The sequence below is a fragment of the Rhinoraja longicauda genome, chromosome 18 (genome assembly GCF_053455715.1).
Source record: "Rhinoraja longicauda isolate Sanriku21f chromosome 18, sRhiLon1.1, whole genome shotgun sequence".
Taxonomy (NCBI): Eukaryota; Metazoa; Chordata; class Chondrichthyes; order Rajiformes; family Arhynchobatidae; genus Rhinoraja; species Rhinoraja longicauda.
The window spans coordinates 39,002,528-39,027,606 of NC_135970.1; the positions used below are offsets into that span (position 1 = coordinate 39,002,528).

Here is a 25,079-nt window from a genome sequence, read left to right on the forward strand (position 1 = left end):
CAAACAAAAATGTTGAGTGAGGAATCTCGGTGAATTCAAGAGGGCGAGCTGCAAACTCTCTGGGGTAATGCTACGAAATCTGCATGCAGTCCGTAACACTGCTTAGTGCCTCATCGACAATGCAGTGCCCTCTGATCTATCAGCCTGGATCCTCGTGTCTCTGATGTGGGCTATGAATACAGACGTTTCCCCTTTTAAAGCAACTGTGCTAACAAGCATGTCACAGTTGACATCTACACTGACAGCGTAAGTTGAGAGAAGCTGTTCCCACTGCTGGGAATCTAATACAAGGAAACATGACTTAAAAATCAAGGCTGAGCGGTGAAAAGAAAGACGGCAGTACATACTTCCTCACACTGGCTTACTGATTATGGTGCCAAGCAGGCCATTCAGCCCATCGTGTCTGTCAAGCAATCCTGTCAGGCTCACCTCCCCTTTTCTGAAGAAGGGTCCCAAAGGTGGCGCGGCAGTAGAGTTGCCGCCTTACAGCGAATGCAGCGCCGGAGACTCGGGTTCGATCCTGACTACGGGCGCCGTCTGTACGGAGTCTGTACGTTCTCCCCGTGACCTGCGTGGGTTTTCTCCGAGATCTTCGTTTTCATCCCACACTCCAAAGACGTACAGGTTTGTAGGTTAATTGGTTGGGCAAATGTACAAATTGTCCCTAGTGGGTGTAGGATAGTGTTAGTGTGCGGGGATCGCTGGGCGGCGCGGACCCGGTGGGCCAAAGGGCCTGTTTCTGCGCTGTATCTCTAAATCTAAAATCTAAATCTGAACCCTATCCGTGTTCTCCAAAGATGTGGTCTGACCCGCTGAGGTTTAGTTTAATTTAGTTTAGTTTAGAGATACAGCGCGGAAACAGGCCCTTCGGCCCACCGGGTCCACGCCGACCAGCGATCCCCGCACATAACACTGTCCTATACCCACGAGGGACAATTTTTTTTTACATTTACCAAGCCAATTAACCTACAAACCTGTACGTTATTGCAGCACTTTGTGTTTTTAACATCTTTTAATTATCCTCTAATTTTGCAACTTATACTCGCGCACGTACGATCGACTCCTTTAGTTTAGTTAAGAGATAAAGGGAAACACCTAGCCACGCGCTCCCGCTCCACCAATGGCCGCCGCCCGGGCCGGGAGGCGGGTTTCTACGCATCTTCCGTTAGGCGGCGCTCGGTCCTCCAGACCTAGACTGTCCGGAGCTAAAATGTCGGAAACCTAGAGTGTCGGGGCCTACAGTGTCGGGGCCTACAGCATCGGGGCCTACAGCGTCCGGGCCTACAGCGTCCGGGCCTACAGCATTGGGGCCTACAGTGTTGGGGCCTACAGCGTTGGGGCCTACAGCGTTGGGGCCTACAGCGTCCGGGCCTAAGCGTTGGGGCCTACAGCGTCGGGGCCTACAGCGTCCGGGCCTACAGTGTCGGGGCCTACAGCATTGGGGCCTACAGTGTCAGGGCCTACAGCATTGGGGCCTACAGTGTCGGGGCCTACAGCGTGCGGGCCTACAGCGCCCCCCCGGGCCTAATACGGGACAAGGGTGATCCCATACGGGACAAAACAACTTAACCCAAAATACGGGATGTCCCGGTTAATACGGGACAGTTGGCAACCCCACCCCTCTCCCATCAGGCAAGAGGTACAGAAATCTGGAAACGCACACCTCCAAATTCAGGGACAGTTTCTTCCCAGCTGTTATCAGGCATCTGAACCATCCTATCAAAAACTAGAGAGTGGTCCTGACTTACCATCTACCTGATTGGAGAGCTGTAACCTATCATTAATTGGCCTTTATTGGTCTTCATCTTGTACTAAATGATATATCCTTTATCCTGTATCTGTTCACTGTGGATAGCTTGATTGGAATCATGGGTAGTTTATCTGTTGACTGGATTGGATGCACCAGAAAGATTTTCATTTTACCTCAATACACGAGACAATAATGAACAAAAGTAAACTAAATCTTGTCCATAACAAAGTCTTGTGTTTGCATCCTAAAAATTGCCATGCTGCGATATGCAATAGGAGCATACGTTGATAGGACCCATCACATCCAATCGTACGTCAATCTGTTTTCCTGGCCCCTGAGTTAATAATAATCCATAATAAATCAACCCGTAACATCAGAGGTTTAGTCAGTATGTGTAGGAAGGAACTGCAGATGCTGCTTTAAACCGAAGATAGACACAAAATGCTGGAGTAACTCAGCGGGACGGGCAGCATCACTGAGGAGAAGGAATGGGTGACGTTTCGGGTCGAGGCCCCTTCTTCAGACTGGGAGTCAGGCCAAAGGGAAACGAGAGATATAGATGTCGATGTAGAGAGATATAGAACAAATGAATGTTCGCTGGGTGAGAACGAGAAGCTGGTGTGACTTTTTTTTCCTCTTTTTTTTTACACAAATACTTCATTCAACAAACAAAAACAAACATACAAAGTAGAAACGCAATCAAATCAAAAGCTGCACACAACTGCAGCTTCGGTGGGCGAGGGGTGGAGAGAGACAGAACGCAGGGGTGACTTGTAGTTAGAGAAATCAATATTCATACCACTCGGCTGTAAGCTGCCCTCTGCAAAAATGTGAGACGCTGTTCCTCCAATTTGCGTTTGGCCTCACTCTGACAATGGAGGAGGCCGAGGACGGAGAGGTCAGTGTGGGAATGGGAAGGGGAATGAAAGTGTTTGACAACCGGGAGATCAGGCAGGTCCGGGCGGACAAGATGTTGGAAGTGATTGAACTCCGCCTTTACTCTGCAGCGTAAGACTTCTTGATTGCAAGACAGTTAATTTGGCGTCATTTCCAATTGCTCATAAACGTGTTGATCATCTATGAATTCCCATCAATGCTTCCTGCAAAAGCAAAAGGCGATTCCCATCCACGCACTTCCCTGCCGTGAAAATGCGCCACGCTCTCTTAATATTTACCCGGATTAAATAATCCTCCGTTGATTCGCTTTGGGTGAATGAAGCCTTTGTAATTCCCCGCTGGGAATCTGGTTGCAACTGTTTAAAGATTGCTTTGATGTAGCACTGAGTTGCAAATAGTCATCTAATACAAATATTTCCCTTTGATTTCACCACAATTGAGCGAAATAAACACAATCAAGACTGGATTTAGACTCTGAGGATTACAACTGCAAGGCAGCTGTCTCCCTGAAGTGATTAATTTTAGTTTGGAGTTTAGTTTAGAGATAGAGTCAAAGGGTCATACAGTGTGGAAACAGGCCCTTCGGCCCAACTTGCCCACGCTGACCAACATAAGGTCATAAGAACAGGAGTAGAATTAAGCCATTCGGCCCATCAAGTCTACACCGCCATTCAATCATGGCTGATCTATCTCTCCCTCCTAACCCCATTCTCCTGCCTTCTCCCCATAACCTCTGGCACCTGTTCTAATCACGAACCTATCTATCTATCTCTGTCTTAACAATATCCACTGACTTGTGGCCTCCACTGCCCTCTGTGGCAAAGAATTCCACAGATTCACCACCCTCCGACGAAAGAAATTTCCCTCATCTCCTTCCTAAAAGAACGTCCTTTAATTCTGAGGCTGTGGCCTCTGGTCCTAGACTCTCACACTAGTGGAAACATCCTCTCCACATCCACTCTATTCAGGCCACCCACTATTCTGTACGTTTCAATGAGGTCCCCCCTCATTCTTCTGAACTCCAGTGAGTACAGGCCCAGTGCCGACAAACGCTCATCGCAGGTTAACCTACTCACTCCTGGAACATGTCCCGTCTGCACTCGTCCCACCTGCCTGCGTTTGGCCCATATCCCTCTAAACCTGTCCTATCCACGTACCTCTCTAAATGTACCCTCTCCTCCCTCTAGGATCTTTATCGACAACTTCCTATTTCCAGTCGACATCTTCCAGAAGACATGTACACAGATCTCGGAAAGTACCTGGAGTGATAGGATGACCAGATTATAGATTGGCTAGATCATGGATTATAGATAGACAATTGACAATCGACAATAGGTGCAGGAGTAGGCCATTCGGCCCTTCCAGCCAGCACCACTGTCCAATGTGATCATGGCTGATCATTCTCAATCAGTACCCCGTTCCTGCCTTCTCCCCATAACCGATTATCGATTATAGATTATCGATGAGCACTGCATATTCCATGACCGAAGATAGACACAAAATGCTACTCAGCGGGACGGGCAGCATCTCTGGAGAGAAGGAATGGGTGACGTTTCGGGTCGAGACCCTTCTTCAGACTATTCTATCACTGGCATCTGATAGTATAACATCCTGGCTGGTTAGACGTGAAAAAAAAGATTGGTACGCGCTGGAAACAAGGACTTGTTGATGAAGAGAGAGAGAGCCTGCCTTCCCCTCCAGTTATCCGAACAGTCAGCAGCCAGAGATGACTTGGTTCCTCCAATGCCCAGCCATTCAGTGCTCCCTTTCATTGTCCCTCCAAGCCACCCTCTCTCACGTGCACATTCGTTATAAACTCCACGGTTGTGGACAAAGACCAATCAAACCACGCAGCAAGATCACTTTCATTGCAATCTTGTCGCCAGTCCTTTGAGCTTGGTCCTGATCACATCATTGTGTGAAATTGATCCATATCGTGATGACCTGATCACTCGGTTATTGCCCCATCTTTCCACACAAAGCATCCTCCATACCCTTGACAGACTTTAGACTTGACTTTAGACTTACTTGACTTTAGGTGGAAACAAGCCCTCCTGCCCACCGAGACCACGCCGACCAGCGATCCCCGTGCATGTAGCCGACCATTTTGACACTAATACAAAGCCAATTAACCTGCAAATCTGCGCGCCTTTGGAGCGTGGGAGGAAGCCAAAGATCTCGGAGAAAACCCATGCAGGTCACGGGGAGAACGTACAAACTCCGTACAGACAGCACCCGTAGTCGGGATCGAACCCGTGTCTGGTCTCTGGCGCTGTAAGGCAGCAGCTCTACCGCTGCGCCACCGTGCCGCCCTTAACAGATATTCCCTTGACAGATATTCTTGACAGTCCTGCTGTAAGAAAGATTCCAAAGAATGTAGAAAATAGCACACGGACGCAGCGGCAGGGTTGGATTCCTTGTGCCCACTCTTCATAGGCCTCTCATCATCGTAAATACTTCAATCGGACTCTATCGCAAAGGCACAAGGCAAGAGGACATCATGTGGACCGCTGCTCCTCACTGAACAGCCCCTTTGTGCTCCCCATGAATGTTTTCTGTGAAGTGTGATGCTGTGACTCTCTGAAACCCAGCTGACCTGAAGACGTTGGTAGTCAGGAACGTTCTCTTGCCCATACTTTCAGCAAGCCTTTATTAAACCAGTGTAGAGCCTCCACTGAATGCATAAAAGGAGGCAGACAATTGAATTAGCTAAGGGCCACTTATTTGTTCAGAGGCTGACTCCACGTTTCGATGGAGTGAATCCTTTCAGAAATGTGGATATTGCCATTATTCCAGCTAATGAACAGAAAGTGATAATTACAGGGAGCCACTTTAGTTTATTTTAATAGGAAAATAACAGCAGATGCTGGTACAAATCGAAGGTATCACAAATTGCTGGAGTAACTCAGCAGGTCAGGCAGCATCTAGGAGAGAAGGAATGGTTGACGTTTCGGTTCGAGACCCTTTGAAGAATGGTCTCGACCCGAAATGTCATCCATTCTTTCTCTCTGAGATGCTGCCTGACCTGCTGAGTTACTCAAGCATTTTGTGATACCTTAGTTTAGTTTAGTTGAGTTTAGTTTAGTTTAGAGACACAGCGTGGAAACAGGCCCTTCGGCCCACCGACCAGCAATCACGCATACGCCAGCACAATCCCACGCACTCGGGACAATTTACAATTTTTACCGAAGCCAATTATCCTACAAAACCTGTACCTCTTTGGATTGTGGGAGGAAACCAGAGCACCTGGGGAAAACCCACGGAGGTCACATGGAGAACGTACAAACTTCGTACAGGCAGCACCCGTAGTCGGGATCGGACCCGGGTTTCCGGCGCTGTGAGGCAGCAACTCTACCGCTGCGCCACCGTGCTGCCCTGAAGATTCACTGAACGGGGAAACAGGCCCTTCGGCCCACTGAGTCCATGCCAACAAGCAATCACCCGTACACTAGTTCTATCCTACAGTTTACAGGAGCCAATTAACCTACAAACCTGCACGTCTTTAGAACGAGAGAGGAAACTGGAGCACTCGGAGAAAGCCCACGCGGTCACAAAGAGAACGTACAAACTCCGTACAGACAGCACCTGTGGTCGGGATCGAACCCGGGTCTCTGGCGCTGTGAGGCAGCGAATCTACCGCTGCGCCACCGCGCCGTTCCTCTCTCCACAGGAAGTATTTTCTCAGCTACGCCGCGCTGCTAATTCTTTGTCTCAATGTCTGAGCGAACTCAGATGGCAAAAAACACCCCGGGCAGTACATCATCTCATTTCCTCTCAAGTTGTTGAGTGCATTTCATGGAATAAGCAGTCCGCGGGTGTGAACATGAGGGTTTTTCTGGATGCACAGTACATCGTCTGAAGTTTAAGCAGGCTTGCTCGGCGTTTTGGAGGGAGAGCAAATCATTTGGATTGTGGATCTTATTCCGTAAATAGCAAGAGTCAAGAGTGTTTTATTGTCATGTGTCCCAGATAGAACAATGAAATCCTTACTTACAGCAGTACAACAGAATATGTAAACATAGTACTCTGTAAACAATATAATAAACAAGAAATAAATTTCAATATATATATATATATGTGTGTGTGTTTGTGTGTGTATATATATTGTAACAAGATAATCAATGTTATTCACTTCGCCTGTCAGTGGTCATAATGTTTTGGCTGATCGGTGTATATATATATATATGTGTGTATATATATATATACACACCGATCAGCCAAAACATTATGACCACTGACAGGTGAAGTGAATAACGTTGATTATCTTGTTACAATGGCACCTGTCATGGGGTGGGATATATTAGGCAGCAAGTGAACAGTCAGTTCTTGAAGTTGATGTGTTGGATGCAGGAGAAATGGGCAGGAGTAAAGACCTGAGCGACTTTGACAAGGGCCAAATTGTTATGGCCAGACGACTGGTTCAGAGCATCTCTGAAAGGGCAAGGCTTGTGGGGTGCTCCCGGTCAGCAGTGGTGAGTACCGACCGACAGTGGTCCGAGGAGGGACAAACCACAAACCGGCGACAGACAGGGTGTTGGGCGCCCAAGGCTCATCGATGCTCGAGGGCAACGAAGGCTATCCCGTCTGGTCCGAACCAACAGAAGGTCGACTGTGGCACAAGTCACAGAAAACGTTAATGGTGGTCACGGGAAGAATGTGTCACAATACACAGTGCATCGCACCCTGCTGCATATGGGGCTGCACACGGAGGACCAACAGCATATTAGGCAGGTGGTCATAATGTTTTGGCTCATCGGGTCATAATGTTTCGGCTGATGTACACACACACACACGTAAAAACAATCAGACAATAATCGCCAGCAGCACTTAAAAGATCCATGCAACAAGACAGGAGGGGGATGGAAATGAGGTCAGGGGGTTCCAGGGTCTGGGGATGGACACGTAGGCTTGGGTATGATGGCGGTGGGCAAGGCCGAGATGCCCATTCATGGGTCCAGGCAGCGGGCAGTCGAGGTTTCCACCCCGGTCCACTGCCTGCCCATCTACCAGGCGCACGTCTGTGCCAGCGTGCCCTTGGCGGGCGAGGGAACATGTGGTGTCCACTGGCCTTCAGTGAATGGAAGGACTGCTGTGTTTACAGAGCCGTTGCTCTGCTGCCAGTAAGACTGTTGTCGTTCTGTTTTGGAGCACATGACAATTAAACACTCTTGACTCTCTTGAGCTGAGGAGGACGTGGAGTCAATGAGGATATAACTTGGCGGCACGGTGGTGCAACGGTAGAGCTACTGTCTCAAGGCGCCAGAGGCCCGGGTTCGATCCCGACTACGGGCGCTGTCTGCACGGAGATTGAACGTTCTCCCCGTGACCTGTCCCCGGATTTCTCCACGGCCTTCAGTTTCCTCCAAAGACGTGCAGGTTTGTAGGTTAATTGGTTCCGTTAAAAATATAGAACTGTAATATTGTCCTGAGTGTGTGTCGGGCAGCGTTAGTGTTGGCGTGATCACGGGTCGGCGCGGGATCGGTGGGCCTAAGCGGCTGTTTCCGCGCTGTGTCTCCAAGCTACACGGAACCACAGGAATGCAGGATTGTTATCAACCGGTTTATTCTCTTCCAGCTGCCACGGCAGTTGTTCCAATCTGCTCCTATGAAACTGAGATGTCACATCAGATGGTGCTCTTGCCAAGTGTCAGCCATGGAGTTTGCCTTTACATTTACCAGCGTTGATACGTTCTCAGCACACACCGAGCAGAAGTCAGAGATGGTCACGAGTTCTCTCTCCCTCTCCCTCTCCCTCTCCCTCTCCCTCTCCCTCTCCCTCTCCCTCTCCCTCTCCCTCTCCCTCTCCCTCTCCCTCTCCCTCTCCCTCTCCCTCTCCCTCTCCCTCTCCCTCTCCCTCTCCCTCTCCCTCTCCCTCTCCCTCTCCCTCTCCCTCTCCCTCTCCCTCTCCCTCTCCCTCTCCCTCTCCCTCTCCCTCTCCCTCTCCCTCTCCCTCTCCCTCTCCCTCTCCCTTTCCCTCTCTGTCGAGCCCTCCCACTGTTCCAGGGCTTTACGGCTGATAATCCTTCACGTTAGAAGCAAGGAACTGCAGACGCTGGCTCACAACAACAAAAAATGGACACAGAGTGCTGGAGTAACTCAGCGGGTCAGGCAGCATCTCTGGAGAACATGGATAGGTGACATTTCACAGAGTGCTGGAGTAACTCAGCAGGTCAGGCAGCATCTCTGGAGAACATGGATAGGTGACGTTTCACAGAGTGCTGGAGTAACTCAGCAGGTCAGGCAGCATCTCTGGAGGACATGGATAGGTGACGTTTCGGGTCAGGACCCTTATTCAGACGGAAGAAGTCTGAATCAAGTCTGGAGAAGGGTCTCAACCCAAAATGTCAACAACTGTGTGTGTTCCCCAGGGATGCTGCCTGCCTGCCTGACCCGCTGAATGACCCCAACACTCTGTGTCCTTTAGCCCTGCAGACCTAGTCCAACCTTAATGGCCGAACATACTCCAGCTGCCTCGGGTAGAGACGTCCAATCATTCACAACACTCTGACTGAATACATCTCTCCTTCAAACCCTGTCTCTGAAAGGATGACCTCTAATTTCGTCACCAAAACTATCTTGTTTCTGTCAAGGTAACACTTGCTCATGCTGACAGACCTTTGATCTGTGCAATTTTAGTTCAGTTTGGTTTAGAGATACAGCGCGGAAACAGGCCCTTCGGCCCACCGAGTCCATGTCGACCAGCGATCCCCGCACACTGATACTATCCTACACGCACACAAGGGACAATTAACATTTACACCAAGCCAATTAACCTGCAAACCTGCACGTCTTTGGAGTGTGGGAGGAAACCGAAGATCTTGGAGAAAACCCACGCGAACACGGGGAGAACGTACAAACTCCGCGCAGACAGCGACCCTGGTCGGGATGGAACCCGGGTCTCTGGCGCTGTGGGGCAGTAACTCTACCGCTGCGCCACCGTGCCGCCCCATCTAACAAAAGGCAGGAATTAATTAGGCCATTGATAAAACTGTTTCTCTTCCCTCTCTGTGGAATGTAGCCATGACAACAGTGGCTATCTACGCGAATAACACGGAGAATATTTTCAGTCTTTCCGCCGTCTTTATGTTCTCCCCCACACCAACTCACCAGCCAACGGTGGGTTGTCCTTTTCCACCTCCCCTCCGACTAAAGAAATTCCGCTTCATCACCTTCCTCAAGGAACACACTTTTATTTTGAGGCTGTGCCCTCTGGTCCTAGACTCTCCCACTTGTGGAAACATCCTCCAAACATATGCACTGTGAGTGTGTGTGAGTGTGTGTGTGCGAGTGTGTGTGTGAGTGTGTGTGAGTGTGTGTGAGTGTGTGTGAGTGTGTGTGTGTGATTGTGTGTGAGTGTGTGTGTGCGAGTGTGTGTGAGTGTGTGTGTGTGTGTGTGAGTGTGTGTGAGTGTGTGAGTGTGTGTGAGTGTGTGCGAGTGTGTGTGAGTGTGTGTGTGTGAGTGTGTGTGAGTGTGTGTGTGTGATTGTGTGTGAGTGTGTGTGTGCGAGTGTGTGTGAGTGTGTGTGAGTGTGTGTGAGTGTGTGTGAGTGTGTGAGTGTGTGTGAGTGTGTGTGCGAGTGTGTGTGAGTGTGTGTGAGTGTGTGTGAGTGTGTGTGTGTGTGAGTGTGTGTGAGTGTGTGTGAGTGTGTGTGAGTGTGTGTGTGTGAGTGTGTGTGTGTGAGTGTGTGTGAGTGTGTGTGAGACATGGCAATATAGAGCGAGCTTCACTCTGTGTCTAACCCGTTCTGACCCTAACCTTTTAAAAAAAATATATATATATAAAGATCAGTCTGAAGAAGGGTCTCGACCCGAAACGTCACCCATTCCTTCTCTCCCGAGATGCTGCCTGACCTGCTGAGTTACTCCAGCATTTTTTGAATAAATACCTTCGATTTGTACCGGCATCTGCAGTTATTTTCTTATACTAAATATATATATATATACAACACACTTTTATTCAAGCAAACACACAAACATACATAGTATCACGTAGTGTAAGAAAATAACTGCAGATGCTGGTACAAATCGAAGGTATTTGTTTCACAAAATGCTGGAGTAACTCATCAGGTCGGGCAGCATCTCAGGAGAGAAGGAATGGGTGACGTTTCGGGTCAAGACCAAGGGAACTCAGCAGGTCAGGCAGCATCTCAGGAGAGAAGGAATGGGTGACGTTTCGGGTCAAGACCAAGGGAACTCAGCAGGTCAGGCAGCATCTCAGGAGAGAAGGAATGGGTGACGTTTCGGGTCGAGACCAAGGGAACTCAGCAGGTCAGGCAGCATCTCAGGAGAGAAGGAATGGGTGACGTTTCGGGTCGAGATGCTGCCTGACCTGCTGAGTTACTCCAGCATTTTGTGAAGTAAATACATAGTATCACGATCAAAGACTGCCTGCATTGGCAACTTTCAAAACAATAGTCATCAATTTACAATATCATCAACTTCACCAACAGCACACATGATCCAGCGTTCAAGGAAGGCCTCCAGAGTCCAGGTACATACTCTGATATTGGGCAGTTGCAAACTGTGTCGTACATGATCTCACACCAACCATGTACCGTCAGTCAGTACATTGTGGTTTGAGCACCCAGGGTGATAGACCATTACAATCTATGCAGATGGGAGGCTCAAAGAGAGTGGAAGGCAAAGCCATAGTAAAGGATCTCACTGAATGGTTGTAAAGTCAAAGGGGTGAAAGTCCTTCTTATACTTGGGTCATAGGACATTGGAACAGAATTCGGCTATTCGGCCCATTAAGTCTGCTCCACTATTCAATCGTGGCTGATCAGATTTTCCATCTAAATCCCATTCTCCTTCCTTCTTCTCGTAACCTTTGATGCCGCCTTACAGCTCCAGAGACCCAGGATCGATCCTGACTAGGGGGGCCGTCTGTACGGAGTTTGTACCTTCTCCCCGTGACCCGCGTGGGTTTTCTCCAGGATCTCCGGTTTCCTCCCACACTCCAAAGACGTACAGGTTTGTAGGCTATTATCTTGGTATCATTGTAAATGGTCGCTAGTGTGTGTAGGATAGCGTTAATGTGTGGGGATTGCTGGTCGGCACGGACCCGGTGGGCCGAAGGGCCTGTTTCTCACTGTATCTCCAAACTAAACGAAACTAATCAAGAAGCTATCAGTCTCCGCTTTAAGAATACCCAAATGATGGCCTCCACAGACGCCCGTGACAATGAATTTCACAGATTCACCACCCTTTGGCTAAAGAAATTCTTGCTCATATCCATTCTAAACGCACGCCTTGATACTCTGAGGCAGAGCTCTCTGATCCGAGGCTTTGCAAATACTGGGAACATCTGCTCCACATCCACTCTATCTAGGCATTTGATTTCTTCCAATTCCAGTTGCACTTCCAAGACTTCAAGAGAGGTGTAGGTCACTTGAAGGGGGGGGAGAACAAGGTTACAAGTGGAAGGCAAAACAGAGATGTGAATTTACAAAAGGGAGGTTTCTCTGAACTTTGGGGTCAGTGCGATCAAAAACCATGGTCTACACGGTGCCCATTGGGGGCAGTGGAGGTCTGGTTTGGCTGGTTGTGAAAAGTGACGTTTCGGGTCAGGACCTTTCTTTAGGCTGATTGTAAGGAGGGGAAGAAAGCTGGAAGAGAGGAAAGGCAGGATCAACTGGGTGTCAGAGGTTATGGGGAGAAGGCAGGAGAATGGGGTTAGGAGGGAGAGATAGATCAGTCATGATTGAATGGGCGGAGTAGACTTGATGGGCCGAATGGCCTAATTCTACTCTTATGATATGTACTCCAGGCGGCACGGTGGCGCAGCGGTAGAGTTGCTGCCTCACAGCGAATGCAGTGCCGGAGACTCAGGTTCGATCCTGACTACGGGCGCCGTCTGTATGGAGTTTGTACGTTCTCCCCGTGACCTGCGTGGGTTTTCTCCGAGATCTTCGGTTTCCTCCCACACTCCAAAGACGTGCAGGTATGTAGGTTAATTGGCTGGGCAAATGTAAAAATTGTCCCTAGTGTGTGTAGGATAGTGTTAATGTGCAGAGATCGCTGGGCGGCGCGGACTCGGTGGGCCGAAGGGCCTGGTTCCGCACTGTATCTCAAAATCTAAAAAAAATCTAAATCTAAAAATAATAGGTGAACATATTTTGATAGGAAGGGTAATGAAATTGGATTATCAACCCTGATCACATTAAAAGGTGGAGAAGGTTCAAAGTTGAGAAAATATCTTCTACATTTCCGTGCCTCGTACATTTGAATCTACAATTGCCCTTTCAAATCCGGAACTCATGACATTCTTGTAAAGAAAAACCTTTCCTCCTTCTATCCACTGCTTTTTCTCTCATTCACTCCTTTAGAATCAATAGTTAGTTTTATCTCCATCTTCCTTACCCCTAACTGGAGACTTTGAACTATCTTTAATCGGACTTCATCAGTCTTTATTTTGCACTAAATGGTGTACCCTTTAACCTTTATCTATACACTGTGGACGGCTTAATTGTAAGCATGTATAGTCTTTTCTCTACATACGTCTTTGGGGTGGCACAGCGGTAGAGTTGCTGCCTTATTGCACTAGAGACCCAGGTTCGATCATGACTAAGGGGGCTGTCTGCACGGAGTTTGTACGTTCTCCCCATGACCTGCGTGGGTTTTGTTCGGGAGCTCTGATTACCTCCAACACTCCAAGGATGTACAGATTTGTTGGTTAATTGGCTTGGTATAATTGTCCATCGTGTGTGTAGGATAGTATTAGTGCTGGGGACTGCTGGTCGGCATGGACTCGGTTGGCCGAATGGCCTGTATCCACGTTGTATCTCTAAACTAAACTAAACTAAAAACTAATCTACACATTGGATACCACACAATAAAAGGCTTTCCACAGTACCTCAGTACACATGACAATAAGAAACTAAACCTAGACCTAAATGTAAATATCAGTCACATGCAACTTTAAAGCACTCAACACAAAATGCTTTGCCTTCAGTATTAAGCAAAGTGTTCAGAGTTTAACCTTCCCCATGGAATGTTTGGTGAATTCTTTGCCACAGAAGGCTTCGGAGGCCAAGTCAGTGGATATTTTTAAGGCAGAGATAGATAGATTCTTGATTAGTACGGGTGTCAGGGATTATGGGGAGAAGGCAGGAGAATGGGGTTAGGAGGGTTAGGAGGATCAGTCATGATTCAATGGGCGGAGTAGACTTGATGGGCCGAATGGCCTAATTCTGCTCCTATCACTCATGGTCTGATGAAGTCAGCATTGGTGCTGGTGCGAGGGGCCGAACGGCCTACTCCTGCACCTGTTGTCTGTGGACATCTGGGCAGATAGCTGCACCTGGCCTCCCCCTTCTGCTCAGCACACCCGACGTTTACCACTTGGGTCCTTACCTGGTTTGGCTTCGTTGGCCGGGATTTCCTCCACGCATTCCGCGGGGAACCATCCGATCCTTCCTCGAGCGCTGCCTTCCCAGAATCCCCCTTCCCCGATGCTCAGAACTGCAAGGACAACGAAAGAAAAGGGAAAAAAAACAGTTCACACAAAGGCCCACATTTACTGAGGATTGCCTTGATTCATCATTAGTCTACCCCACCTCTTCAACCTGTTCCCCACTCAACAAAGTCATAGAATCCCCCCTCCCTCCACCCAAGTCGCACCAGCTTCTCGTTTTCACCCAACAAGCAGCTAGTGTGTCTCTGGCGCTGTGAGGCAGCAACTCTGCCGCTGCGCCACCGTGCCGCACTGTCACCACAAGCACTGAGCAATTGACCATGAGGTTGCCAGCTGCTCATGCAGTCTGGTCATTCATGCCCAGAGTAAGTGAGATCCATGCCCTTAACCACTCCGACCCACAAACGGCTCCAGACACACAGCAGTTTAGTTAACTCTGAATTTGCTTCTGCCTCACAGTGCCTCACAGTGCCAGAGCCCCATGTTCAATCCTGACCTCGGGTGCTATCTGGGTGGAGTTTGCACGTTCTCCTTGTGACCGCGTGGATTTTCTCCAGGTGCTCCGGTTTCCCTCCCACATCCCAAAGACTTGTGGATGCGTTGGTTAATTGGCCCCGTGTAAAATTGTCGTGAGTGTGCAGGGAGTGGGTGTGACAATGGAATAACAGAGAACCAGTGAGAAGGGGTGACTGATAGTCGGCGTGGACTCGATGGGCCGAAGGGCCTGCTTCCAAGCTGGATCTCTAAATTGAACTAAACATTTAACCAATGGGCTCTTCATCAGTAGGACGGGCCGAATATCTGAGTTCTATCTAGATGGAGTGAACATCACTCAGGTAACAGGGGATTCACAGGATGGGTCTCGACCTGAAACGTCACCCGTTCATTCCATCCAGAGATGCTGCCAGTCCCGCTGAGTTACTCCAGCATTTTGTGTCTATCTTCGAAGTAAACCAAGCATCTCCAGTTCCTCCCTACAGATACTGCCCAGTTCATTGATTTCAGCAATACAGAACAGACCCGATCTGACACATTGCAAAATATAATCAATGTTCCTTTCCTTTTCCTTCTCTAAAACATATTTGCCTCAGAATGTTTGTGTCTCAGTTCCCTCCCATTGTGCATCTGTAGGTTTTTGCTCAGCATCCAATTATTTCGTGTTTAGGTGTTTATTTTTATCTCCCGAAAACTTTCCATTCTTTGCGCGGTTGCCGATGTGATTAATAAACGCACGTCTTTCTTCCACGCACACGGCTCTGTGCCTCTTGCCAGGGGTATAATTAGCGTTAGCATTGTACATCGACAAGGAATCTTTCTCCTCACCGCCGGGCCTCCGCTGGAGAGCTTTGTGAAGAGTTGTCACATCACACTGCGCTTGACAATGCAAGATATAAGAATGGAAATTCCCTCACAACCCAAAGCCTCGTTATGCGCAGGAAGGAACTGCAGGTGCCGGTTTAAGCCGAAGATAGACGCAAAGTGCTGGAGTAACTCGGCGGGACAGGCAGCGTCTCTGGAGAGAAGGATTAGGCGACGTTTCGGGCAGAAGGGTCTTGACCCCGAAATGTCACCTGTTCCTTTTCTCCAGAGTCCCGCTGAGTTACTCCAGCTTTTTGTGTCAATCTTCGGTTTAAACCAGTATCTGCAGTTCCTTCCAGCAGGTGATGTTTCAGCTTGGGAACATTCTTCACATTCTTCAGGGTGTCACGGTGGCGCAGCGGTAGAGTTGCTGCCTTACAGCGCCAGAGACTCGGGTTCAATCCTGACTACGGGTGCTGTCTGTGCGGAGTTTGTGCGTTCTCCCTGTGACCGTGTGGGTTTTCTCCGGGATCTCAGTTTCCCTCCCACACTCCGAAGATTAGATTAGATTTGCACAATTCTTGCTATTGAGGGCGTGCAGCGTAGGTTTACTAGGTTAATTCCCGGAATGGCGGGACTGTCGTATGTTGAGAGACTGGAGCGACTAGGCTTGTATACACTGGAATTTAGAAGGATGAGAGGGGATCTTATCGAAACGTATAAGATTATTAAAGGGTTGGACACGTTAGAGGCAGGAAACATGTTCCCAATGTTGGGGGAGTACAGAACAAGGGGCCACAGTTTAAGAATAAGGGGCAGGCCATTTAGAACGGAGACGAAGAAAATCTTTTTCATTCAGAGAGTTGTGGAATTCACTGTGGAGTCTGTGGAGTTCACTGTGGAGTTGTGGAATCTGTGGAATTCACTGCCTCAGAAGGCAGTGGAGGCCAATTATCTGAATGCATTCAAGAGAGAGCTAGATAGAGCTCTTAAGGATAGCGAAGTCAGGGGGTATGGGGAGAGGGCAGGAACGGGGTACTGATTGAGAATGATCAGCCATGATCACATTGAATGGTGGTGCTGGCTCGAAGGGCCGAATGGCCTCCTCCTGCACCTATTGTCTATTGTGGTATGGATAGAGCAGGCGGAAGAGCCTATTCCAAAGCTGTGTTTCTACGCTCCATGTTCTGAAACGTCAATGTAATGACCTACTTTAAGAACGGACGACAGGTTTCATATTTTATTGGTGATAAGATGATGGCAGAAAGTGTGATTTGAAAGTGGACATTAAAGGAACGTTGGCGTGCGGTGAACTGTGAGAGAATATTATAATCATAGAGTTGAATGGAATAACAGATGCGAAAAAACTAGAGGAATTCCAATCTGAACGTGCAAGGTTTAGTGAATTATCTCACTAGCGATATCACATCAACTGCAAGTTCCTGCTGGCGAGACTAATAAAAAATTTGAAGTTTCATAAATTCCGGTGCAAAAATACTGGATTGGAAATTTATCTGCTTCAGTCTCTCAGCATTTTGCGTCTTCCTGAAGCAGTCTTACACAGCGACAAACTTTTCAGATTGCAAAACTGCTTTATTGAAAGATGGTCTGATAGGCCTCCATCATCTAAAGCAATTCCACTTTCAGCAGGGACAGCGAGGAATTGGTCTCAGCTCTGACACACAACTGACAGTTCATAGGCTCACAAGCGAACGGACCACACTTAGGCCACTCGGCCCAGCGAGTCTACTCCGCCATTCAATCATGGCTGACCTGTCTTTTCCCTCTCAACCCCATTCTCCTGCCTTCTCCCCATAACCCCTGACACCCGCACTAATCAAGAATCCAGCAACGTCGGCCTTCAAAATATCCATTGAAGGCCTCCACAGCCTTCTGTGGCAATGGATTCCACAGTTTCACTACCCTCTGACCATAGAGATTCTCCCTCATCTCCTTCCTAAAGGAACGTCCTTTAATTCTGAGGCGATGGTCACTGGTCCTGAGTTCATCGGACAGTCCTTAAAGGTGGAGGGCATTTAGGGTGACACAATGGCACAGCGGGTGGAGGTGGAACCTTACAGCTCCAGAGCAGCCGGGCTCGATCCTGACCTTGGGAGCTGCCTGTGTGGAGTTTGCACGTTCTCCCTGTGACTGCGTGTGTTTCCTCCGTGTGCTCTGGTTTCCTCCCACGTCTCAAAGACGTGCGGGTTTGTAGGTTATTTTGCCTCCGTAAACTGTCCCTAGGGGCGCAGGGAGTGTAGGAAGAAAGTGGGATATGAGAGAACTAGTGTGAACGGGTGATCGATGGTCAGCATGGACTCGGTGGGCCGAAGGGCCTGTTTCCATGCTGTATCTCTGAACTATACCACATTGCATAAACCAGCTACCGCCGAGTGTTGTCTGGCCCGCCGCGGTGGTGGCCCCAGATAGGAGCCCGGTCAGTCAGGGTGACCGGAGTCTTGCCGACCGCACCCTCAAGGTCGGCTGTGGGAGGCACCCCTGGGGAACAAAGGTGGACGGGCGGGGAGGGGAGAGGGGTGTGGGTTCGCTGGTCGGTCTGCACGACCGAGGAAGGTGACAGCTGGATTGCCTGGGGCTTGCCTGGATCAGGCTCCGCTCATAGTAACCAGAGCGCAGACTGGACTTGGAAAATGGCGGCAAAACATGGCGTCTCTTGCATGCGGGCTCAGTGGACTACTTCTGTACACTTTGCTAATCGGGGATATGCTTAGGTATGGCAATACTGTACTGGACGGTGTGTTGAAAATAATTTCACTGAGTTTTTGCACATCTATACACTAAACCTCTCGTTTGTTTGTTTGTTTGTTCCTGAACTACAGCCAAAACGGTGCACGATAGCGCGACAATTCTAGGCCCACCTTACTCACCGTCGTCCCTTTGGTGCTAATGGAAGAAGTTTCATTGAAATCAGGGTTCTATTTTTAAAGTTATTCACATTTTAAAATTTAAATCTATCTCCTAGGGAGGGAGGAGGGAGGGGGAGGCTGAGGGGGGATGGAGTTGGGGGGGAAGAGGGGTGGGGAAGGGGGGAGGGGAAGGGGGGAGGTGAGGGAGAGGGGCGTGAGGGGGGAGGGGAGGGAGGGGGGGGAGGGGGAGGGGGGAGGGGGGAGAGGAGGGAGGGGGGAGGGGGGAGGGGGGAGGGGGAGGGGGGGAGGGGGAGGAGAAAGTGCTGCACCAATGCAGGAGAGGTTTAGTCTAGTGTGACAAAAAACCACCATTGACCCATTGTAGTGCGCAGTTTCTCAAAACGTATTGATAGTCGAGGAATGGGTATCTCTAACAAGGGTTTTTACTATAGCTTGGTTCACAGCACAATAATAAATGATACCAATGCCAACAAATGATGGGGAGGTGCTTTATTTTCACCCACATGTTTAGGCCGTAACACTGTATCCTTTCTGTTTTGATGTGTTTATGCTTTATTCTTAATTGTTAACTGTATGTTTTGTGTTGTCATTTGTGAGCGGAGCACCAAGGCACATTCCTTGTATCTGCACATACTTGGCCAATAAACTTATTCATTCATTCATTCATTCATTCATTTATTCATTCAAGTAGAGTAGAGCAGTATATATTAGTCATAGAATCATTCAGCGCGGCCCTCCGGCTAGGGTTGCCAACTGTCCCGCATTAGCCGGGACATCCTGTATTTAGGGTAAATTGGTTTGTCCCGTACGGGACCGCCCTTGTCCCATATTAGGCCCGGGGGACGCTGTAGGCCCTGACGCTGTAGGTCCCAACAGTTTAGGTCCCGACACTCTAGGTTTCCGACACTTTAGCTCTGGACAGTCCAGGCCCGGAGGCCCGGGCGCCACCTGACGGAGATTGGGTAGCAACCCGCCTCCCGGCCCGGGCGGCCGCTATTGGTGTAGTGGGAGCACGTGGCCTCTGGCTGGGTGTGGTCCTGTCCGCTTTTGGGCCAGATCCCTCTCAATCTTTCCAGTCCATGTACCTGTCCAAATTTAAATGTTGTTCTCGTATCTGCCTCAACTACCTCCTCTGGCAGCTCATTCCAAACACCCACCACCCTTTGTGTGAAAATGTTACCCCTCAGGTTCCTGTTACATCATACCCCCTTCACTTTAAATCTTTAAACCCCTTTGGTTCTCGATTCCCCGACTCTGGGCAAGGGACTCTGTGCATCTACCCGACCTATTCCTCTCATGACTTGACCACCTCTATAAGATCACCCCTCATCCTCTGGCACTCCAAGGACTACAGTCTTGGCCTGCTCAACCTGTCCCTGTAGCTCAGACCCTCGAGTCCTGGCAACATCCATAACGTCATAAAGTTATAAGGAGTAGGAGTAGAATTAGGCCATTCGGCCCAGCAAGTCCACTCCGCCATTCAATCACGGCTGATCTATCCCTCCCTCCTCACCCCATTCACCTGCCTACTCCCCATAACCTCTGACACCTGTACTAATCAAGAATCTATCTGTCTTTGCCTTAAACATCCACTGACGTGGCCTAAACAGCCTTCTGTGGCAAGGAATTCCACAGGTTCACCACTCTCTGACGATAGAAACTTCCCCTCATTTCCTTCCTAAAAGAATCCTCGTGAATCTTCTCAGTGCCGTCTCATGTTATTTTCTTACAAGGTCTCATGAGACCAAGTGGCCTAACCTGCTGCCCTCCGTTCCTTAAATAACCAAGTGGGCAGGAGCAGTCACGGTGGCCCGGCGGTAGAGTTGCCGCCTTACAGCGATTGCAGCACCCCGAGACCCTGGTTCGATCCCGACTGCGGGCGCTGTCTGTACGGAGTTTGTACGTTCTCCCCGTGACCTGCGTGGGTTTTCTCCGAGATCTTCGCTTTCCTCCCACACTCCAAAGACGTACAGGTATGTAGGTTAATTAGCTTGGTGTAAATGGTTTTTTTTTAATTGTCCCTAGTGTGTGCAGGATAGTGTTAATGTGGGGGGGTCGCTGGTCAATAGCCAATAGACAACAGACAATAGGTGCAGGAGGAGGCCATTTGGCCCTTCAAGCCAGCACCGCCATTCAATGTGATCATGGCTGATCATTCTCAATCAGTACCCCGTTCTTGCCTTCTCCCCATACCCCCTGACTCCGCTATCCTTAAGAGCTCTATCTAGCTCTCTCTTGAATGCATTCAGAGAATTGGCCTCCACTGCCTTCTGAGGCAGAGAATTCCACAGATTAATATATATTAATGATTTGGACGAGGGAATTGAATGCAATATCTCTAAGTTTGCGGATGACACGAATCTGGGTGGCAGTGTTAGCTGCGAGGAGGATGCTAGGAGGCTGCAGAGTGACTTGGATAGATTAGGAGAGTGGGCAAATGCATGGCAGATGCAATATAATGTGGATAAATGTGAGGTTATCCACTTTGGCGGCAAGAACAGGAAAGCAGATTTATACCTGAATGGTGGCCAATTAGGAAAAGGGGAAATGCAACGTGACCTGGGTGTCATGGTGCACCAGTCATTGAAAGCAAGCGTGCAGGTGCAGCAGGCAGTGAAGAAAGCGAATGGTATGTTAGCATTCATAGCAAGAGGATTTGAGTATAGGAGCAGGGAGGTTCTGCTGCAGTTGTACAGGGCCTTGGTGAGACCGCACCTGGAGTATTGTGTACAGTTTTGGTCTCCTAATCTGAGGAAAGACATTCTAGCCTTAGAGGGGGTACAGAAAAGGTTCACCAGATTGATCCCTGGGATGGCAGGACTTTCATATGAAGAAAGACTGGATAGACTCGGCTTGTACTCGCTGGAATTTAGAAGATTGAGGGGGGATCTTATTGAAACATATAAAATTCTTAAGGAGTTGGAGAGGCTAGATGCGGGAAGATTGTTCACGATGTTGGGGAAGTCCAGAACCAGTGGTCACAGCTTAAGGATAAGGGGGAAGTCTTTTAGGACCGAGATGAGAAAATATTTCTTCACACAGAGAGTGGTGAGTCTGTGGAATTCTCTGCCACAGAAGGTAGTTGAGGCCAGTTCATTGGCTATATTTAAGAGGGAGTTAGATGTGGCCCTTGTGGCTAAAGAGATCAGGGGGTATGGAGAGAAGGCAGGTACAGGTTACTGAGCTGGATGATCAGCCATGATCATATTGAATGGCGGTGCGTACAGGCTCGAAGGGCCGAATGGGCTACTCCTGCACCTATTTTCTATGTTTCTATGTTTCTATTTACAACTCTCTGACTGAAAATGTTTTTCCTCATCTCTGTTCTAAATGACCTACCCCTTATTCTTAAACTGTGGACCCTGGTTCTGGACTCCCCCAACATTGGGAACATGTTTCCTGCCTCTCGGCGCGGACTCGATGGATCGAAGGGCCTGTTTCCGTGCTGTACCTCTAAACTAAACTAAATTAAACTAAGTGACATTGGCTGCTCACCAGAGAGTGCCAAGTAAATTATTTTTTCTTTCACTTGGTTCGACCTTGAGACTTACATCAAAGTTTGCTTGGATTGATTTTGGTTATGAATATTTATTGGACACACCGATCATCGTCATCAAAAAATTAATTAGGAAATCATATTCTGGCATTATATATACATTTTTTAAATGTTTCAACTCAGTGAAGGTGAACGGTGGAATCATGGGGGGGGGGTGGAATTTGATGGGAATGTGGGGGGAATAATAATCATTAAAAAAAGGATTAATGTTAGATTTAAAAATAGGCACAAAGTGCTAAGGTATGTGGGTCAGGCAGCATCCCTGGAGAACATGTCAGATTAGTGTAAATGGCGAATCACAGCCAATACAGATCTAGTGTCCGGGCCTACAGTGTCCTGACCTACAGTGTCCTGGCCTACAGTGTCCTGGCCTACAGTGTCGGGGCCTACAGTGTCCTGGCCTACAGTGTCGGGGCCTACAGTGTCCTGGCCTACAGTGTCCTGGCTTACAGTGTCTGGACCTACAGTGTCCTGGCCTACAGTGTCCAGACCTACAGTGTCCTGGCCTACAGTGTCCGGGCCTACAGTGTCCTGGCCTACAGTGTCCGGGCCTACAGTGTCCGGGCCTACGGTGTCCTGGCCTACGGTGTCCGGGCCGACGGTGTCCGGGCCTACAGTGTCCTGGCCTACAGTGTCCTGGCCTACAGTGTCCTGGCCTACAGTGTCCGGGCCTACAGTGTCCTGGCCTACGGTGTCCGGGCCTACAGTGTCCGGGCCTACAGTGTCTGGACCTACAGTGTCCTGCCCTACAGTGTCTGGACCTACAGTGTCCAGACCTACAGTGTCCTGGCCTACAGTGTCCGGACCTACAGTGTCCTGGCCTACAGTGTGTGGACCTACAGTGTCCAGACCTACAGTGTCCTGGCCTACAGTGTCCAGACCTACAGTGTCCTGGCCTACAGTGTGTGGACCTACAGTGTCCAGACCTACAGTGTCCTGGCCTACAGTGTCTGGACCTACAGTGTCCTGCCCTACAGTGTCCTGGCCTACAGTGTCCTGGCCTACAGTGTCCTGGCCTACAGTGTCTGGACCTACAGTGTCCTGGCCTACAGTGTCCTGGCCCACAGTGTCCTGGCCTACAGTGTCCTGGCCCACAGTGTCCTGGCCTACAGTGTCCTGGCCTACAGTGTCTGGACCTACAGTGTCCTGCCCTACAGTGTCCTGGCCTACAGTGTCCTGGCCTACAGTGTCCTGGCCTACAGTGTCTTGGCCTACAGTGTCCTGGCCCACAGTGTCCTGGCCTACAGTGTCCTGGCCTACAGTGTCTTGGCCTACAGTGTCCTGGCCTACAGTGTCCTGGCCTACAGTGTCCTGGCCTACAGTGTCCGGGCCTACAGTGTCCTGGCCTACAGTGTCCTGGCCTACAGTGTCCTGGCCTACAGTGTCCGGGCCTACAGTGTCCTGGCCCACAGTGTCCTGGCCTACAGTGTCCTGGCCTACAGTGTCCGGGCCTACAGTGTCCTGGCCTACAGTGTCCTGGCCCACAGTGTCCTGGCCTACAGTGTCCTGGCCTACAGTGTCCTGGCCTACAGTGTCCTGGCCTACAGTGTCCGGGCCTACATCGCCGTCCCGGCCTGATACGGGACAAGGGCGGTCCCGTACGGGACAAATCAATTTAGCCCAAAATACGGGATGTCCCGGCTAATACGGGACAGTTGGCAACAGTAGCTGAAGGGCCTGTTGCCGAGCTGTATCACTAAACTAAACTAAACTAGCCAACACAGACCCAATGGGTTGAAGGGCCTATTTCCGTGCTACATGTGTCGATAACTATCAATAAGTAAACAGTCAGGTTTCTGTGCAGTATAGATCAATGAAGACAAAAGAGACTACAGATGCTGGAATCTTCAGCAAAACACAAAGTGCTGGAAGGACCGCTCTGGGCCAGGCAGGACCAGATAAGGTCCTGACCCAAAACATTGTCTGTCCATTGCCTGCCCAGATGCTGCCCGACCTGCTGTGTTACTCCAGCATTTGACTTTAGTTCAGTTTAGAGTAGCACTCTCCTCAATAACCAAAAGTCTGTTGTCTCTTTTCGCTCTGGTTTATTTCACTCGCACGTTTAAACTGTAATGTTGTATTCTTACTGTTTTAACGTTTTATAGACAATAGACAATAGGTGCAGGAGTAGGCCATTCGGCCCTTCGAGCTAGCACCACCATTCAATGTGATCATGGCTGATCATTCTCAATCAGTACCCCGTTCCTGCCTTCTCCCCATACCCCCTGACTCCACTATCCTTAAGAGCTGGGAATGTGGGGGGAATAATAATCATTAAAAAAAGGATTAATGTTAGATTTAAAAATAGGCACAAAGTGCTGAGGTATGTGGGTCAGGCAGCATCCCTGGAGAACATGTTTACTGTAATTGTACTGTTAATTGTTTACTGTACGTTCGTGTTGTTACTTGTGAGCGGAGCACCAAGGCACTTTCCTTGGATATGTACATGCTCGGCCAATAAACTTCATTCAATTCATTCATTCATTCAGAGATACAGTGTGGAAACAGGCCCTTCGGCCCACTGAGTCTGTGCCGACCAGCGATCCCCAGCACTATCCCACACACCAGGAACAATTTTCCAATTCTACTGATGCCAATTAACCGACACACCGGCACGTCTTTGGAATACGGGAGGAAACCTGAGCACCTGGGGAAAACCCACGCGGTCACGGGGAGAATGTACAGACTCCGTGCAGACAGCCCCCGTAGGCAGCAACTCTACCGCTGCGCCACCATGTCTCCCTGAAAGTCCATTTTGTGTTTGGCTCAGTGGAGATCAACGGCTGGCTGCAGATTCTCACAAATTTATTTGAGGAAACATTCCCTTTAACGCCTGCAGATAGGGGCAACCCCACTCTTTAAAGGGCACTTTCCCCTGCAACTGCAGGAGATGCAACACCTGTCTCTTTACCTCCCCCCTCAACTCCATCAAGGACCCAAGCAGTCTTCCAGGTGAGATAGAGATTCACCTGCACCTCCTCCAACCTCATCTATTGTATCCGCTGTTCCAGATGTCAACTTCTCTACATCGGCGAGACCAAACGCAGGCTCGGCGATCGTTTCGCTCAACACCTTTGCTCAGTCCGCCTCAACCAACCTGATCTCCCGGTGGCTGAGCACTTCAACTCCCCCTCCCACTCCCAGTCTGACCTTTCTGTCATGGGCCTTCTCCAGTGCCATAGTGAGGCCCACCAGAAATTGGAGGAACAGCACCTCATATTTCGCTTGGGCAGCTTGCAGCCCAGCGGTATGAACATTGACTTCTCCAACTTT

The 25,079-nt window shown here is 49.4% G+C and overlaps 1 protein-coding gene across 1 annotated transcript in view; it reads right to left on the reverse strand.

Annotated features, from left to right (window-relative positions):
• Window positions 1-25,079, reverse strand: part of LOC144602429 (SH3 and multiple ankyrin repeat domains protein 2-like) — a 248,815-nt gene that overhangs the window by 82,817 nt on the left and 140,919 nt on the right. The window contains 1 exon segment of the mRNA XM_078415547.1: window positions 14,003-14,110. Coding sequence (XP_078271673.1) covers window positions 14,003-14,110 — 108 coding nt within the window.